At 39.9% G+C, this 20,144-nt stretch overlaps 1 protein-coding gene across 5 annotated transcripts in view; it reads left to right on the forward strand.

Moving 5' to 3' along the window:
• The window catches only part of clasp1a (cytoplasmic linker associated protein 1a), a 79,768-nt gene that overhangs the window by 28,538 nt on the left and 31,086 nt on the right, over nt 1–20,144 (forward strand). For 2 of the 5 annotated variants that reach the window (XM_088383919.1, XM_088383921.1), the window contains exons 9-23: nt 5,086–5,220; nt 5,311–5,384; nt 5,470–5,562; nt 5,736–5,881; nt 9,881–10,016; nt 10,187–10,257; nt 10,509–10,568; nt 10,934–11,011; nt 11,114–11,281; nt 11,795–11,841; nt 12,173–12,343; nt 13,089–13,112; nt 14,462–14,569; nt 15,473–15,499; nt 19,103–19,267. In XM_088383919.1, the coding sequence (XP_088240045.1) occupies nt 5,086–5,220; nt 5,311–5,384; nt 5,470–5,562; nt 5,736–5,881; nt 9,881–10,016; nt 10,187–10,257; nt 10,509–10,568; nt 10,934–11,011; nt 11,114–11,281; nt 11,795–11,841; nt 12,173–12,343; nt 13,089–13,112; nt 14,462–14,569; nt 15,473–15,499; nt 19,103–19,267 (1,503 nt within the window). The remainder of the gene's footprint in view (nt 1–5,085; nt 5,221–5,310; nt 5,385–5,469; nt 5,563–5,735; nt 5,882–9,880; nt 10,017–10,186; nt 10,258–10,508; nt 10,569–10,933; nt 11,012–11,113; nt 11,282–11,794; nt 11,842–12,172; nt 12,344–13,088; nt 13,113–14,461; nt 14,570–15,472; nt 15,500–19,102; nt 19,268–20,144) is intronic. The other 3 variants (XM_088383922.1, XM_088383923.1, XM_088383924.1) reach the window with 3 other exon arrangements.

Consider the following 20,144-nt stretch of genomic DNA (forward strand, 5'->3'; position numbering starts at 1 on the left):
ATTTGGCTGTTGTTTTCTGTCTCCTCTTCCTGTGTTTTATCTTGTCCTGCTGTCCATTACTGTCAGCTTTTTTGCCAAACCATCACTTTTTCTCTCCTGCTGTATCTCATTCTCTTCTAAGTGGACCTGTTGCCTTATGCACTACTTTTTTCCTTTTTAAATGTTTGGGAATGGCAGCCCAGAAACGTGTTTTGCTTATTTATGTTCATAAATCAGACTATTGAGCTCTGGATTCTATATGTGTACTGTGATGTTATGTGCTTCATGAACAATGAGAAATATATCGTATTTTCCGGACTATAAGTCGCTCCGGAGTATAAGTCGCACCAGCCATAAAATGCCCCAAAAAGTGAAAAAAAACATATATAAGTCGCTCCGGAATGTAAATCGCATTTTGGGGGCAATTTATTCGACAAAATCCCACACCAAAAACAGTCATGAACGAGCAACAACAGGCTAAACGATAGCAACAACAGGCTAAACGATAGGTATGCTAACGTGACAAACACAAACAAAGAGCTGAGAACGGGCCTGACATAACATATAGAGTGATTAAGGACAACTATTACATGAATAACATGTTTATAAAACCGTCAGTGTCACTCCAATTCATTAAATAGCAACAACAGGCTAAACGATAGGTATGCTAACGTGACAAACTCAAAGAGCTGAGAACGGGCCTGACGTAACATATAGAGTGATTGAGGACAACTATTACATGAATAACATGTTTATAAAACCATCGGTGTCACTCCAATTCATTAAATAGCAACAACAGGCTAATCGATAGGTATGCTAACGTGACAAACTCAAACAAAGAGCTGAAAACGGGCCTGACGTAACATATAGAGTGATTAAGGACAACTATTACATGAATAACATGTTTATAAAACCATCGGTGTCACTCCAATTCATTAAATAGCAACAACAGGCTAAACGATAGGTATGCTAACGTGACAAACACAAACAAAGAGCTGAGAACGGGCCTGACGTAACACAGAGTGATCAAGGACAACTATTACATGAATAACATGTTTATAAAACCATCAGTGTCACTCCAATTCATTAAATCCATCGATCGTTCTTTGTCAACAATGGGTGCGCACGGCTGAGGGCGCTTGCACTTCAAAATATTCCACAGGCTCATATAACGATAGATAAACTATATTTCAAATAACTATAATACAAGCCAATAGTATTATCAAACCATCCGTGCACTTTAATTCCATTAAATCCATCGATCAAATTCCTCGTCCTTGTCAAAATCGCCGCGTGTGCGCCCTGACGTCAGCCTCGTCTTTATTCCACAGATCTACTATATAACTATATTGTAGCGTTAACAAAGTACAAGGATAGACGTGGGTTTGGTAAACGGCTCTTTATTAAACAAAACAAACTTCCAAGCGTGTGGCGGCGTGAACTTCCAGACAGACCGGGCGTGCGTAATGGCCATGTCCGAGCCCCGCGCACCGTTCACGGACAACCACTCGGCCGAGTGCCGGCCCCCGACTCAGTAGAGTAGGACCGGGCGTGCGCAAAAGCCATAATAGTTTTTCAAACCTTCTATGTCACTCCAAATCCTTAATTCCTTCAAAGTCTTTGTCCTCCGTGTCACTTAGAAATGATCACCGCTAATGATGCCGGTAGTCCTTATGTGGGCACGTTTGTATGTAAACAACCGCCGCGCCGCGCTACTGACGTCACTTGAAATAGTAATCCATTGGTACATCACGGTTCTCCAAACTTTCTTTCTGCTGCTCGATTACTGTTTTCAGCTGCATATTTTACAACTTGAAGTTTGTAACCTGCAAAATATGAGTTTCTTTTTGGTGCCATTTTTCTTAAGCCCACCCAGTTGATGAGTCACGGCCAACGGTGAAATTTAGAGCGCCCTCATCCAGTTTCGTCTGAAAATATAATTTTTTTTAGTTGTTTTATCAAAGTCAAAGTCTGCTTTATCGTCGATTTTTTTTTTTTATATATACTAAGACACACAAAGAGATTGAAATTACGTTTCCACTATTCCTCGGTGAGATAGTACACATATGCATACAAGCAACACAAAAAAAACCCAAGAAGGCACAAACAATGAATAAATAAGAGTGTTGAATAAATGATAAATAAACAAATAAGAATAAATAAGAATAATAAATATAAGAGGAGCAAAAATGGAGCAAGTGTACATACAGCAGACAGTGGACTTGGATACAGTGCTTAATATTTGTTCACATATCAATTGATTCAAGTTGTGAGCATTTTCTTCTTTCAGGTTTTCTCACTACTTTGTTGTTACCGTATTTTCCGGACTATAAGTCACTCCGGAATATAAGTCGCACCAGCCATAAAATGCCCCAAAAAGTGAAAAAAAAGATATATAAGTCGCTCCGGAGTATAAGTCGCATTTTGGGGGCAATTTATTCGACAAAATCCCACACCAAAAACAGTCATGAACGAGCAACAACAGGCTAAACGATAGCAACAACAGGCTAAACGATAGGTATGCTAACGTGACAAACACAAACAAAGAGCTGAGAACGGGCCTGACGTAACATATAGAGTGATTAAGGACAACTATTACATAAATAACATGTTTATAAAACCATCAGTGTCACTCCAATTCATTAAATAGCAACAACAGGCTAAACGATAGGTATGCTAACGTGACAAACTCAAACAAAGAGCTGAGAACGGGCCTGACGTAACATATAGAGTGATTAAGGAGAACTATTACATGAATAACATGTTTATAAAACCATCGGTGTCACTCCAATTCATTAAATAGCAACAACAGGCTAAACGATAGGTATGCTAACGTGACAAACTCAAACAAAGAGCTGAGAACGGGCCTGACGTAACATATAGAGTGATTAAGGACAACTGTTACATGAATAACATGTTTATAAAACCATCGGTGTCACTCCAATTCATTGAATAGCAACAACAGGCTAAACGATAGGTGTGCTAACGTGACAAACACAAACAAAGAGCTGAGAACGGGCCTGACGTAACATATAGAGTGATTAAGGACAACTATTACATGAATAACATGTTTATAAAACCATCGGTGTCACTTCAATTCATTAAATCCATCGATCGTTCTTTGTCAACAATGGGTGCGCACGGCTGAGGACGCTTGCATTTCAAAATATTCCACATATTCCACAGGCTCATATAGCGATAGATAAACTATATTTCAAATAACTATAATACAAGCCAATAATATTATCAAACCATCCGTGCATTTTAATTCCATTAAATCCATCGATCAAATTCCTCGTCCTTTGTCAACATCGCCGCGCGTGCGCCCTGACGTCAGCCTCGTCTTTATTCCACAGATCTACTATATAACTATATTGTAGCGTTAACAAAGTACAAGGATAGACGTGGGTTTGGTAAACGGCTCTTTATTAAACAAAACAAACTTCCAAGCGTGTGGCGGCGTGGACTTCCAGACAGACCGGGCGTGCGTAATGGCCATGTCCGAGCCCCGCACACTGTTCGCGGACAACCACTCGGCCGAGCGCCGGCCCCCGACTCAGTAGAGTAGGACCGGGCGTGCGTAAAAGCCATAATAGTTTTTCAAACCTTCTATGTCACTCCAAACCCTTAATTCCTTCAAACTCTTTGTCCTCCGTGTCACTTAGAAATGATCACCGCTAATGATGTCCTTGTGTGGGCACGTTTGTATATAGACAACCGCCGCGCCGCGCTACTGACGTCACTTGAAATAGTAATCCATTGGTACATCACGGTTCTCCAAACTTTCTTTCTGCTGCTCGATTACTGTTTTCAGCTGCATATTTTACAACTTGAAGTTTGGAACGTGCAAAATATGAGTTTCTTTTTGGTGCCATTTTTCTTAAGCCCACCCAGTTGATGAGTCACGGCCAACGGTGAAATTTAGAGCGCCCTCATCCAGTTTCGTCTGAAAATATAATTTTTTTGGGTTGTTTTATCAAAGTCAAAGTCTGCTTTATCGTTGATTTTTTTTTTTTTTATATACTAAGACACGCAAAGAGATTGAAATTACGTTTCCACTATCCCTTGGTGAGATAGTACACATGTGCATACAAGCAACACAAAAAAAACAAGAGCGCACAACCAATGAATAAATAAGAGTGTTGAATAAATGATAAATAAACATATAATAATAAATAATAATAATAAATATAATAGGAGCAAAAATGGAGCAAGTGTACATACAGCAGACAGTGGACTTGGATATGGTGCTTTAAAGTGTTAATTGCTTTATTTGATGTTTTCTCTATTTTTTATGTTTTGAATATGTTCAAGATAAAGATATAAAAGCATGTGAAGTGATCAACTATACTAAAAATAACATGGGAAGTGGTCAACTATACTTGTAAGTGATGTCTTAATGATCAAGTAAAAATTTGTGAAAAAAAACATATATAAGTCGCTCCTGAGTATAAGTCGCCCCCCCACCCAAACTATGAAAAAAAACGCGATTTATAGTCCGGAAATTACGGTACTGTGCAAAGGGGTGGAGCTCAATCAGAAACAACACTTTTCTCTCAATAATTTATTGTTGCTAAAGGGCATTGTTAAAAAATGCATTGCGAAAAAACGCATTTTTACTAATGAACTTTCAATTGTGTTTTGAGAAAAAAAATGATTCTTTCTCCCAGCCACTATACGCTATCATATCTGCTTGAAGCTAATAAAGCTAATCCCTGTGTGAATAGTCATGTAGCTGATAGGGCTGTGTATTTATGCACGTCTACCATACTCGATTAAGGTCAGCTGGATGGTTAGATACTAAATCCTAAATAGACGCATGCACACGGCCTGACAAACCGATTCAGGAACACCCTTTCGTGGATTGTACTACAATGTTTTATCGTGTTTATATTTTACTACAATGCAGAGCTGAGTCACTGAGCTAATAAATGAGGAGCGTTGTGATGCATTTCAGCATGAAAACCATTCCAAGTAAAAAAAGCATTGTGTGAAAATGTCTATTCTTTGTGTAAAACAATGAGTGATAAATTGTTTATTGTCTATACTAAACACACAAAATTGTATTTGTAAAAATTTTGAACTCTTAAAATGTTTGTTTTACAGATAAGAATTTTGAAGATGAAGACTCAGTTGATGGAGGCCGGTCCTCCTCTTCCTCATCCTCCAAAACACCTAGTGTCAGGCGGACTGTAATGACTGCTAGAAGACCCAGCTCAGCAACCTCAGCTAAGGCCACAGGTAAGTGTGAAAGTGCGTGTTGGTGTATGTGCGCGCATGACCTGTCAATTATGTCAGACGTGTCTATATGTTTTCTTGTAATATTTAAAGGTAAAGAAGCAGCTGCCGGTGCCGTTGATGAAGAGGATTTCATCAAATCTTTTGAAGATGTGCCCTCTGTCCAGGTATTTGAAGATATGACAGCATCATTCAGACCACAAATGGTTCGAATAGTAAAAACAGAACTAACCCTAACCCTCCTATCACCAGATTTACTCTAACAGAGAGCTGGAAGACCAATTGATGAAGATTAGAGAAATTCTGTCAGATGACAAGCATGACTGGGAGCACAGAGTGGTAGCGGTAAGTCAAACACGCGCACGCGCAACACTTGCTACCTGCATACTTTTCCAATTCAAATTAATCCGAATGTGAGTACCAGACACCTACAAATACACACAAACACGTTTGAGGTGAGGTGAGAGCAAAATAAGGTAAACATTGTCTCATATCCGTTTATTGTGGTTCCCTTTTAGCTGAAAAAGGTTCGCTCACTTATGCTGGCTGGCGCAGCAGAATATGAAGGCTTTCCTCAGCAACTGCGTCTGTTGGAGGCACCACTCAAATTGTCAGCTAAAGATCTACGCTCACAGGTGGTCCGCGAGGCCTGCATCACTCTAGGGTATGTTGAAAAAGTGCAATTCGATCTGATGAGTTCCTATTTTTTTAAGGACAGTTTTTTCACCAAGCACGACTTGTTAACCTCTCCAGTGGTTAACCTTGTCCTAAAATGTCATACCAAGATTGTATAAAGGAGGGTTTCCAAATTAAGAATAATAATGCATTGACGTGTACTTTTAAGTTTATGACCAACATGGGCATAGGAAGAAGTTAACCTTACCCCTTGACTCTGACATATATAGAAAATTACATGTTTTGGGTTCCTATCAAAGTTAGAAAAAGGTTGCTATAAAGTAAAACTGTAATGTCATCATTAATTTCATTTATCAGCCAGTACTCTTACTAATTACAATTTCTTTTAATAATATACAGAGGTATCAAATCCATGTCCAGAAAGTAGGAACCCTGTCCCAGTTTGGCTTTAGCCACAGGCTCTTCGACTCACCCCTCAGATAAAAGAGCTCCTGGGAAGCCGGTTAAATAATTAAAGCTAAACTATGGTAGTGTTGTTGTTTTATTCATTTATTTTTTCTGAACCTAGACTTGCCACTTCTCATTCTGAGTGTATTTCAAGTTACTTGGGTAAACTCCAGGTGCAACATTTGAGCACTTACAATGTCTCATCCTTTGTGGTCACCAGCCTGACTAAATTTATTATCCCTCATTCATTCAGTTTGGACGAGTGTCCAACTCTAGTATGGTCCTGGTGGTTTTGAACTTCTATTTATAAAAGCCATTGTTCTCATTAGGACCTTAAAAAGAGCAGAAAATGTTCTCTACCCATTCCCAGATTAGTGCCTTTCCTAATAATGTCCAATCAATGGACTCCAATTAAGATGTAGAAACGTACTAGGATGATCAGTGGAAAATTGATGCACCTGAAATAAATTTTCAGCTATATATCAGAATCAGAATCAATCTTTATTTGCCAAGTTTGAGCATGCCAAACAAGGAGTTTGACTCCGGTACATCTCGGCCTCTGTCCAACATTTAGGTGGCTAACAACATTCAGGACGACGTGCAAAAATTGACAATTATTCTCAAACATCCCCTGATCTTAAACTCCCAGGAGGGCAAGGAAAAACGCAAAACTCTTACTAGGGGAAATGAGAAACCTTGAGAAGAGACCACAGATGGGAGGTTCCCTCTTCCAGGATGACCAGGCTGCAATAGATGCAAAGAGTACACATAGTACACATAATATGGACAATCCAAAGGTAAAGCATCGAGAGCAGGATGTTATTGCGCAGTAATGACTCTGAGACTCTATGAGTCGTGTGAGTTTATCAGAGCGACACCCTGGGGGAAGAAGCTGTGTCTGTGTCTGCTGGTTTTGGCGTACAGTGCTCTGTCACGCCGTCCGGAGGGGAGTAGTTCGAACAGACTGAGACCTGGGTGAGAAGGGTCTGTAGAGATGTTACTTGCACGTTTCCTGGTCCTGGACAGGTACAAGTCCTGGATAGATGAGAGGTTGGTCCCGATTATCTTTTCTGCAGTCCTGATTGTCCGTTACAGTCTGTGCTTGTCTTGTTTGGTGGCCGATCCAAACCAGATAGTGATGGAGGTGCAGAGGATAGACTGGATGATGGCAGTATAGAAGGTCTTCAGCAGAACCTGAGGCAGGTTGAACTTCCTGAGCTATCTCAGAAAATACAGCCTCTGCTGGGCCTTCTTCCAGACAGAGTATATGTGTCTGGTCCATTTCAGGTCCCGAGAGATTGTGGATCCCAGGAACTTGAAGGTGTCTGTGGAGAGAATAGTATTACTGTGGATAGTGAGGGGTGGGAATGGTTAAGGGTCACTCCTGAAGTCCACTGTCACCTCCACCAGTGGACCAGCCGCTCCACCTCCTGTCTGTACGCAGTCTCGTCACCGCCCCGGATCAGTCCGATAAGAGTGGTGTCGTCTGCATACTTCAGGAACTTCACAGAAGAGTCGCCCGAGGAGCAATCGCTAGTGTAGAGAGAGAAGAGCAGTGGGGAGAGGACGCACCCCTGGGGGGCTCCAGTATTGGTGGTCCGGGTATCGGATGTGATAGTCCCCAGACTCACATGCTGCCTCCTGTTGGTCAGGAAGCTGGTGATCCACTGACAGGTGGAGGCAGGCACCGCGAGCTGAATGAACTTCTGGTGAAGGATGTCAGGAGCGATGGTAATGAACGCCGAGCTGAAGTCCACAAACAGGATCTTGGCATACTTCCCTGGGGTGTCCAGGTGGTGCAGAATGTAGTGCAGTCCCATGTTGACCGCATCGTCCACCGACCTGTTTGTTCGGTAGGCAAACTGCAGGGGGTTGAGCAGGAGGCCCGTGATGACCTTCAGGTGGTTCATCACTAACCTCTCGAAGGATTTCATGACCACAGATGTCAGGGCGACAGGTCTATAGTCATTCAAACCTGTGATGGCGGGCTTCTTGGCCACCAGTACGATGATGGAGCTCTTGAAGCACGAGGGCACCTCACACAGCTCCAGGGAAAGGTTGAAGATCCGTGCAAAGGTGGGTGCCAGTTGTTCAGCACAGACTCTCAGGCAGGAGGGTCACACGCCGTCTGGGCCTGGTGCCTTCCTGACCTATTGTCTCTGGAACATCTGACACTCCTCCTCCTCGCGAATCTGAAGTGCGGGCGCGGCTTCTGTAAGAGAGCGAGAGACTAGGTGATAACGATGATGGAGGTGTGGACAGGGGGGTTATTGGGGGAGGTGTGTATGGTGTGTATGTCTATCGTGATGCAGGAGGTCCTGTTGTGTGAGTGGACCGTTCAAACCTGCAGTAAAACCTATTTAGCTGGTTTGCAAGCCTTGGGTTCTACACAGCACGGGGTTGGTTTCTTGTAGCCCGTGATGCTCTGTAGACCTTTCCACACTGTTGAGGTATCCGGATTGGCAGAAAGGTGTCTCTTCAGGCTCTCCCCATAACACCTCTTGGCTTTCCTGATCTCTCGGTTCAGTGTGTTCCTGGTCTGCCTGAAAAATCCCCCAATCGGTCCAGTCAAAGCAGACTTGGAGGTCCTGCTTTGACTCCACTGTCCACTTCCTCACAGTCCTCACCACAGGCTTAGAAGTTTTTAATTTCTGCCTATACGTATATTATACAGTTATTAAACTGTTGACCTCAAATGGGAAACTACTTTACAAAATAGTTAAATTCCAATGAATTGGGCTAATGAAGATATGAATTGCTCTGGTGTGAAATAAGCAGCAAGCCTGACCAAAATCATTATTCATTTACATTTTATTACAACCCTGATGTAATGGAACATACTTTAAATGAAAAACGCTATGAGTAAATGAATGGACCGTAGATGTGGATGGACTTAACGATTTATAACTGTTTGGACCCCAAAGTAGGGCCAATGTATCATGGAATGTAACAAACAGTTTTGTATCAAGTAATAAATGAAAACATCATCCATCGTATAAAGAACAAGTAAAGGAAAAGATAAGCCAAACAAAAGTGCTCCCGATGAGCAGGGAAAAAAAGGTAAAAATGCTGTCTCACGAACTGAAAGAATTAATCCAAAACTACAGCGCTTACAACAAGTAATCACCACGGCAAAAATGGGAACACAATGAAAAAAATAGTAAGTGGAGGGTTGTAGGCAAGACTTCAAAAACAAAATGGATCTCTATTCTTCTTGCATCGTGTCTCCCAATTTCACTCTCATGTTCAGATGACAACCCCGTTCAGAGCCTGAAAATGCGAAGTCTCAGACTCAATTGATGCTTCCAATCAAATACAATATTCTTAGGATCACTTGTGTCATTCTGTTAAATGTTTTAATAGCCTAGTTGCAGACCTAATATTAGGATGGGTTGACAAAAACATTCTTTCAAACAACGTTTTGGCATTTTTGGCCATGATGAATTTTAAGATAAAAGGGATGTTGCACAAAATTGCTACAGGAAAACTGTTTCATTCCTTGCATTATCTGATAGACTCTACAAAGAAGAAAGCCACAGGTTCTAATCACACAATCTCCCCCCTCCCTCCTGTCATTCAGATATTTATCATCGCTGCTGGGTAACAAGTTTGACCATGGAGCTGAGAGCGCCATGCCTATACTCCTGAACCTTGTGCCCAACAGTGCCAAAGTCATGGCCACATCTGGAATGGCTGCTATCCGCCTCATTCTCAGGGTGAGCTGTCACGACATGGGAAATACTGTGTTCATTATCATATCGTATGTATTGCATGATTAAGTCATATCAGCAGGCACAGATCTCAAATAATTTTCCCCTCCTGGGAAAACCAAATTAAAAACTCATTTGTCTGTTTTGATAAGAGTTTTAATTCTTTTGTCTTACAGCATACACACTACCCACGTCTTATCCCCATCATTACAAGTAACTGCACCTCCAAATCAGTTGCAGTCAGGCGGTAAGCTGACCTTTTTAGCATTCTAGGGAAATAAGCTTCCTTGAATTAAAATGATCTGCCTTATTTTAAAATCTTCAATATTTATTTTTTGATGAATAATTTTTTAATTAGGAAAATTGAAATAGTTTTGAATACACTGTTGTGAAATGAACAATGTTTTTAATGGCATTCCTAACCCCAGGTATTTGGTTTTATTATATTTTTGTATAGTATCAAGGTGTTATTTATTCAAAACTTTGGTTCCATTCCAGACGTTGTTATGAATTTTTAGAACTGATGCTCCAAGAGTGGCACACTAGTACATTGGAAAGGTAAGCAACACGGTTTCTTGAATACAGTATATCCACTATGTCCTTTACAAAACAAATATTCATAAAATTGCTGGCTGAGTTTTTCTCCTCTTCCCGCTCACGTCATTGCTTTTGGGTTCATTAGCAGTTGACGAGGTTGGGTGCGCCACTCATGATGGCCATTAAATTGATAAATTCTGCAAATTTTAATCACCAAATTAGAAAAAAACATTGGTCCCTCTCGTTAATTATCATGAAACCACCTCTGGGACTTTAAAAGGCGTGTGATAACCAGTCCCATTCCTTGTCGACAACCAGAGGAAAAGTCTGGAGACTGACGACAAGGAAGCAATACAACTACTCACCATGTTCCCTTGCTGTCGTAGGCATGTAGCTGTTTTGACTGAGACCATCAAGAAAGGCATACATGATGCCGACTCAGAGGCCAGATCCATTGCAAGAAAGTAAGTATTAAATGAGAGTTTTGGCTAAGCTCTGACAATTTTTTAGGACACGTGAAAATTTTTGACTCTTGTCAAAATGATTTTGCTTGTCCTTGTCATTAGGTGTTATTGGGGTTTCCATGGCCACTATAGCCGGGAAGCAGAGCATCTCTTCCAAGCGCTGGAGTCCACATATCAAAAAGCACTTCAGACTCATTTGAAGAGCTCTGACAGCATTGTGTCATTACCCCAGTCGGATCGTTCCTCGTCATCTTCCCAGGAGAGTCTGAAGTAAGAAGAAGTTTCCTGTAATTTTAGCCAGATTTTTCTGTAGGTTTTGCCAGGCAAATTTTTATTTTTCTTCTGATTTTTGGGAGAATAGCACAGGAGTGTAAATATAAATTTTAAATCACCATCTGATGAATTTGAGGACTTGGATTTTTTTGTATGTCAATGTTTTTGTGCCTGTGTGTGTGTGTGTGTGTGTGTGTGTGTGTGTGTGTGTGTGTGTGTGTGTGTGTGTGTGTGCATGTGTGTGCGTGTGTGTGTGTGCGTGTGTGTGTGTGTGTGTGTGTGTGTGTGTGTGTGTGTGTGTGTGTGTGTGTGCGCGTGTGTGTGCGTGTTCATGTGTGTGTGTGCATGTGTGTGTGTGTGTGCGTGCATGTGTGCGTGCGTGTGTGCTTGTTAGTTCATGCACAATCAAGAAAATATTGTTATTTTTTTGTGTCCAATTTGTTGTCATGTTCACACATTCATTTGTCCAGCAAGGATCCTTCACAATGTTGCTATTTATTTTCATTTCAGCCGACCCCTCTCTGTGAAGACTGTCATTGGAGGCAGCATAGCGAGAAGTAAGCACTTTTGCCTCTTGAGTTACTAGTGTCCTAATTAATTATTGACTATCCTATGTCACCTGCATTGATAAAAAAATTGGAATCAGCATTGTTTTTCAGTACAGAATTGATAATTTCCGCAGAAAATGTGTACAAATATAAAGCACAAAGCGTACATTCTTGATGTGCAGAAGGAATGAGTCTACTGTTGTTTTAGAATGCTTACTGATACTGTAAACCTGCAAACAAACCGTTGTCTGAAACAGTGTAGGAGTTTGTAAAAGAATAAGTTTAACAATGAGTTTATATTTCTCTGAAGCTGAAGCGATTATCTTCTCTCTTGTCTCAGCTAAACTCGTTAGTACGCGGATGCCCATTACATCGGGTTCCCTCCAGCGTTCGCGTAGCGACGTCGATGTAAATGCTGCGTCCAGCGCCAAGTCAAGAGTGTCTACTGTTCCTGCGTCTCCGGCATTCAGCTCAGCAGCTGCCCTTCCACCTGGATCCTATGCATCATTAGGTAATCCATTAGTTCTCTCCATTAACTTTCCAAAGATAAACTAATACTTTAGCATACCTGATCCATTAGTAATCCATTAGTTCTCTCCATTAATTTTCCAAAGTTAAACTATTACTTTAGCATGCCTGCATGGCAACTTTTGTTTAATGTTAATTAAAATTAAATTAGTAACCAGTCAAACAGTATTGTATAAAATGCTCTCATTTTTTTCTATTTTTTCTTATAATGTTCCACTACTTTGCTATCTCATACAAACAGAAGACACAATAAATAACTAAAAAATTGTAAATTATCCCCTGTATTAATTTATTGACAAAAAGAGCTTCCAAATACCATAACCATGTTTTTTTTTTTTTTTTTTTTTTTTTTTTTTTTTCTTTTTAAGTCCCACAAGGAGTATTAACAGCTATGAAATTTCCAGTTAGACTGTTCAGTGAGCAGGAATGGCTTTAATCAAATGTTAACACTTGACAACGGCTATAGTAAGCACTCCTTCAGTTTAATAAAAAACAAAAACACTTGACTAACATTACAAGCTTGTATAGGTTGTGTTTAACATCTCCCAGGCCGAGACGGTGTCCTGCGTGAAAAATCCTTGCCCGTCCTGCTTCACTCCAGAGGGTCCATAATAGCAGATATTAACAACTTTCCTTGCCCACTCAATTCTTTCCCGCGTAAACTAACATTTTCCTCTTTACCGCTTCTCCCACTCGTTGCTGCCTTGCCGTTCCTAAATGCCAAAAAGACGGCACCCCTGGTAAAAGTGATGGTAAGACTTATGTGTTTATCCATGTTAGTGTTTGCAGTTTTGCAAATTGTACTGACAATTTTGTATGTCTTCTAGTAAGCTGTCTGTTTACGTCCTTACATCCTTTTCGTCGTCTCTTCTCCTCATTCCTTCCAAGTGATCGTAGGTTGTGTGGAACTGCATGGACTATCTCTGCATGGACTTTCCGTAACCCAGACAATAATAGCTTCAGTTTCCTACAAAAATGTGTAATTGTATTTAATCCCCTTGTGTCTGTTGTCATTTTCCCTATTTGTCTCAATACTCAAAATTTTGGAGACAAAAATTAACAGCGTTCTAAAAGCCTCACTGTGCTACCCTTTAAATGAAAAATATCTCTAGAATAAGTTACTTAATACAAGTTAACTAGTAATAACTTAATTAGTTAATATTACATCATAAAGCAACATTTTGACCCTATGAGCTCAAAAACAACAGTTGCATCAATTTTTGTGCCTTTACGATAGTCAATAATCATTCTCATTCTTGCTTTCGTTTGCGTTGGTGTCAGAACTGGCTCAGTGAGATAAAGCTCTGTTGATTACATCATTTTTGTACATAGGAAAACCAAATAGGAGCCCCTCTTACAGCCTCTTATTTTAAGTTACACTTTTCAATTATATCCATCCATCCATTTTCTGTACATCTTGTCCCCACGGGGGTCACGGGCAAGCTAGAGCCTATCCCAGCAGTCATCGGGCAGCAGGCAGGGGACACCCTGAACTGGTTGCCAGCCAATCACAGCTTTTCAATTATAGTAATCATAAAATCTAAGTATAAAGTACGTTGAGATAAATGCCTCATCATGTTTCCAACCTTCATGTGGATGTCATGTCTGCATCACTATCAAAAGTCTGAGTTTGAGTCTCGGCTCCGACCTGCGTGTATTTTCCATGTTCTCCCTATGCCTATTTCTTTGGTTCTTTGGTTCTATTTCTTTCTTTTCTTTGGTTTCTATGGGCACAGTTTTGCCCCACATTCTAAAAACAAAAATGTGTGGTAAATTAAAGCCACAAGATTTGCTCCTGAGTATGACTATGAGTGTAAATAGTAATTTGTCTGTAATCAAATGTGTACTCAAGCTCACCCATCACCAGTGAACAATCTACAAAAAAAAGATGGAAAGATGGATAGTCTGAAAATGAACCTAATGAACCCGGTTTATTTGTCCTCCAAGTTTGGATTTCTTTCAGGACTAATTCATCCTCTTCAATAAGACTCCCCAATGTTGTCTTTTTCACGTTTAGTCCAAGGGTTGAATCAGCCATCTAAATGGCATCTTCTGACGACATCTTTTTCTCCTGGACTCTGGTGCCTCCCATGTCATTCAGGTCGTGTTCGTACCAGAAGGCAAAGTTCTGGGAGTGCAAGCGGAGCCAGTCCTTCAGTGGTAGACAGTCGAGGTCGGAGCCGGGCCAAAGTGGTTTCTCAGTCTCAGCGTATGTATACACTGAATTTAATTCTCGCAAAAGTTGTATCATCATTAGTCTTGAAATTCATTCATTCATTTTGTGATCCACACAGTGTATATTGATAAAGTGTGAACGTTTTCTTAGCTCTGTCATTATGTATGCGCCACCACTCTCTAACAAGTGTGTGTGTGCGTGTGCGTGTGTGTGTGTGTGTGTGCGTGCGTGCGTGTGTGTGTGTGCATGTCTTTACAATATGTATGCTTGCATTTTGAGTTGAATTATGGTTTTGTTTTGTACAGATATATTCTTTTTCATATTCTGTCATTGGAACCAAATCCACTCATCCAATCATTTAAAGTGGTGCCCTATGATTTCTGTGATGCAGTATAATAGTACAGAAAAAATCTGATTGATCATCAAGGATTAACATACAAAAACGACTTTATCACTAGCAAGTTGCAAAGAAATTAGCTAAAATACAGTCTTCTATTGCTTAACAGTTGAGTTTCAGTTACTGTATCTCAAACTTTAATATGTGTCAGTCAGATGGTTATAAAAAACAACAACAGTGTTTTATCTGTTAATGGTTAGGAGAAAATAAAGGTCCATTGCCGATCATTTGTTATCACTTGTTCAATCAATCAACCAATACATGAATACATATAAAAACTCACAAATATTAGGGATATTGGGATGCTAACAGTATGCATTTGTTTCTAGTTAGAGTAGAAACAATAGCAGTTGATTACTGAATTAATTGTCAAAATCCCAATCAGCCACAGGTCATGTCACTGACAAAACTTAAATCATATACAGCTTCTAGATTTCATAGGGCCCTAGGAGTGCATGCTGCATAAAATCAATAAACATAACCCTTTGTCTCATTTTGACCAATCTCCAATTGTCCTGCCTATTGCTTCCATCATTCAGGATCCAGATCAGCCAATCCCATCAGTGGTAAGGCTTCATCCAATCACAAGCTGGATGGCTAAAGCACTATCCCCTGATCCTACACAACTTTACACTGCTCGATCCTTTAGACCTTTACTTTCAGTTCACCACTGTGCTGCATGCTTTATTTATGAACGTTGGTGTGTTGAGAAGATGGCGAGAACCTCAAAATTGCCCATGCCAATTGTCTTGCTTTTTATGTTTGTCTGGTAGCCCTTGTCACATTTCCATCCCTACTTAGAGCTCATACCCCATCTGTGTCAGCAGTGATTTATGTGAATCGATTCAGTTCATTTTCTGTTTGTCTCACATTTACTTGTTGCTGAAATCACAGCGTATCAAGCTCCTTTGCATTTCAAGAAGACATGGACAGTATATTACATTCACTTTACGAATGGAATACATGCATATCTATTTCTCATATTAGTTGGTACATGTTATTGACAAATTCTAGTTAAGGTAATAATACTTGGTAGTAAAATGTGGTCTGAACTTCATCTAAATCACAGGAATAAACAAAGCATTGTAGTCTGAACAGTCACAAAGCACATGAAGTCTGATTTTTGCCACGCTGCAATACCACTTATGCGGTACTGAATTCTTTACCAAACATTTCTGTTCATACAATTGTTTTTTATAATAAGTAAACCATTGTGTTAGGGATATGTTGTACTGGCATATACGTACAACTATTCAAGTTATGGATTGCACTAAATGTGTACATCCCTCCAATAATGTGATTTGATACGTATCTCGATACATTATATGCAATGATTAGATTCAGTTCGATTCCGTATGGTTTTGATTCGATATGGTGCGGCTCAGTTCAAGTTAAAAAAAAGTATAGAATAAACGCAAGATTTTGTTGTTCCACAAAATTAATTAACTTGTCAGTGCTGTAAATGTAACATTTCCTTCCAAGCGATACGTATTTCGAAGCCGAAGAAATGCTCAGTATTATTTGGAGCTTTTGTCATGTTTAATAACATGTGACAGCACGTAGTAAACATGTTCCAAAGCCCAAACTATTAAAGTTACGTAAATTCAAAGAAACAATATCATTAGCAGCATCAAACCTATTTTTTTATGTTTTTCCTTCATAATTTTTGACCAGTAGAAGCTATTGTATATAGAGATAGATTCATCTTTTTTGTGTACGGATTCACTCACACCTTTTTAAATCAAAACATGGTTTTCCCTCCAAGTCATTGGCACCGGCTTTATTTGTTATTTATAATCGGTTTAATGCAAAATACTTATTTTTTTCAATATTTGTTCACATATCAATTGATTCAAGTTGTGAGCATTTTCTTCTTTCAGGTTTTCTCACTACTTTGTTGTTACCGTATTTTCCGGACTATAAGTCACTCCGGAGTATAAGTCGCACCAGCCATAAAATGCCCCAAAAAGTGAAAAAAAAGATATATAAGTCGCTCCGGAGTATAAGTCGCATTTTGGGGGCAATTTATTCGACAAAATCCCACACCAAAAACAGTCATGAACGAGCAACAACAGGCTAAACGATAGCAACAACAGGCTAAACGATAGGTATGCTAACGTGACAAACACAAACAAAGAGCTGAGAACGGGCCTGACGTAACATATAGAGTGATTAAGGACAACTATTACATAAATAACATGTTTATAAAACCATCAGTGTCACTCCAATTCATTAAATAGCAACAACAGGCTAAACGATAGATATGCTAACGTGACAAACTCAAACAAAGAGCTGAGAACGGGCCTGACGTAACATATAGAGTGATTAAGGACAACTATTACATGAATAACATGTTTATAAAACCATCGGTGTCACTCCAATTCATTAAATAGCAACAACAGGCTAAACGATAGGTATGCTAACGTGACAAACTCAAACAAAGAGCTGAGAACGGGCCTGACGTAACATATAGAGTGATTAAGGACAACTGTTACATGAATAACATGTTTATAAAACCATCGGTGTCACTCCAATTCATTAAATAGCAACAACAGGCTAAACGATAGGTGTGCTAACGTGACAAACACAAACAAAGAGCTGAGAACGGGCCTGACGTAACATATAGAGTGATTAAGGACAACTATTACATGAATAACATGTTTATAAAACCATCGGTGTCACTTCAATTCATTAAATCCATCGATCGTTCTTTGTCAACAATGGGTGCGCACGGCTGAGGACGCTTGCATTTCAAAATATTCCACATATTCCACAGGCTCATATAGCGATAGATAAACTATATTTCAAATAACTATAATACAAGCCAATAATATTATCAAACCATCCGTGCATTTTAATTCCATTAAATCCATCGATCAAATTCCTCGTCCTTTGTCAACATCGCCGCGCGTGCGCCCTGACGTCAGCCTCGTCTTTATTCCACAGATCTACTATATAACTATATTGTAGCGTTAACAAAGTACAAGGATAGACGTGGGTTTGGTAAACGGCTCTTTATTAAACAAAACAAACTTCCAAGCGTGTGGCGGCGTGGACTTCCAGACAGACCGGGCGTGCGTAATGGCCATGTCCGAGCCCCGCACACCGTTCGCGGACAACCACTCGGCCGAGCGCCGGCCCCCGACTCAGTAGAGTAGGACCGGGCGTGCGTAAAAGCCATAATAGTTTTTCAAACCTTCTATGTCACTCCAAACCCTTAATTCCTTCAAACTCTTTGTCCTCCGTGTCACTTAGAAATGATCACCGCTAATGATGTCCTTGTGTGGGCACGTTTGTATATAGACAACCGCCGCGCCGCGCTACTGACGTCACTTGAAATAGTAATCCATTGGTACATCACGGTTCTCCAAACTTTCTTTCTGCTGCTCGATTACTGTTTTCAGCTGCATATTTTACAACTTGAAGTTTGGAACGTGCAAAATATGAGTTTCTTTTTGGTGCCATTTTTCTTAAGCCCACCCAGTTGATGAGTCACGGCCAACGGTGAAATTTAGAGCGCCCTCATCCAGTTTCGTCTGAAAATATAATTTTTTTGGGTTGTTTTATCAAAGTCAAAGTCTGCTTTATCGTTGATTTTTTTTTTTTTTATATACTAAGACACGCAAAGAGATTGAAATTACGTTTCCACTATCCCTTGGTGAGATAGTACACATGTGCATACAAGCAACACAAAAAAAACAATAGCGCACAACCAATGAATAAATAAGAGTGTTGAATAAATGATAAATAAACATATAATAATAAATAATAATAATAAATATAATAGGAGCAAAAATGGAGCAAGTGTACATACAGCAGACAGTGGACTTGGATATGGTGCTTTAAAGTGTTAATTGCTTTATTTGATGTTTTCTCTATTTTTTATGTTTTGAATATGTTCAAGATAAAGATATAAAAGCATGTGAAGTGATCAACTATACTAAAAATAACATGGGAAGTGGTCAACTATACTTGTAAGTGATGTCTTAATGATCAAGTAAAAATTTGTGAAAAAAAACATATATAAGTCGCTCCTGAGTATAAGTCGCCCCCCCACCCAAACTATGAAAAAAAACGCAACTTATAGTCCGGAAATTACGGTAATTATTGTTCATGCTTTTTGTATATTGTAGATACCTGTATGTTTATGCCTGTGTATTTGTCAACAGCTGGCAGTCGCTCCAGCTCCCCAGGCAAACTGCTTGGACACGGCAGCTACGGTCGAATCCCTCGGGCAACAGTTTCTGCCTCTAACACACCAGCTGACAAACGCAGTAGGATTCCTCGCAGCCAAGGATGCAGTCGAGAGACCAGCCCAAGTCGAATGGGCTTAGGTATGCTCGGACACTTATGCACACAAGTTGTATAGCCTGCTGTTTTCCCTTACTTGGACTGCATTATGATTCTGCAAAACTAACTTTTGTGGTAAACAAGAAAAGTCAGAACCTGAACCTATTACGACATACATTGGTTACAACAGAGCATGTTTATCAACAATGTGTAGCTGACATAAAGTAAGATGGATTGATCCTTTCCAGGGCTGTGGACTCGGACTCGGGGACTCGGACTCGGTCGGACTCGGTCATTTTTGCCGGACTCGGACTCGGTGCTGATTTTGACCGAGTCCACCGAGTCCGACAATAAAAAAAATACGTTCAATTTTATTTCCATCATGCTGCTGAGAATGCGCATAGGAATACTGTCCACAGCCCTGCTTACGATCAATGCGGCCACGTTGAGTTGCACTTAGGCTAATGTTTACATTATGTACCAATATCAAGGACGATTATGTCACCCATCTTATATCATTATTTAGATTTTGATCTAAATTAGCCTTGAATAAAGACTAAGCAGTCACATGAATTAACAGAAAAAATGGACAGCCGGACTCGGACTCGGTGGTCAAGAAGCCGGACTCGGACTCGGTGCAAAAATCCGACCGAGTCCACAGCCCTGATCCTTTCTTATGGTTATTTTGAGAGATTTTGTCGATTAACTTTGGTCATGAATGTTTTGAAGGGGTAGTGCAAATTAAATTTTGATGCTGCAGCTAAATGGGTTGGAAATGAATTTTGTCTGTGAACTAAAGCAATTTTTTGATTGTTGGGCAACAAGTTATATATTTGATGCGTTTATTCTATACTTTTTTGTTTTGACACAGGGCAACTTTTTTGGGCTTGCATTTGTAACTGTACACGCAATATAACCTTT

Source organism: Syngnathus floridae, chromosome 8 (assembly GCF_059516105.1).
Source record: "Syngnathus floridae isolate MCC-2025c chromosome 8, RoL_Sflo_1.0, whole genome shotgun sequence".
NCBI classification, from domain to species: Eukaryota; Metazoa; Chordata; class Actinopteri; order Syngnathiformes; family Syngnathidae; genus Syngnathus; species Syngnathus floridae.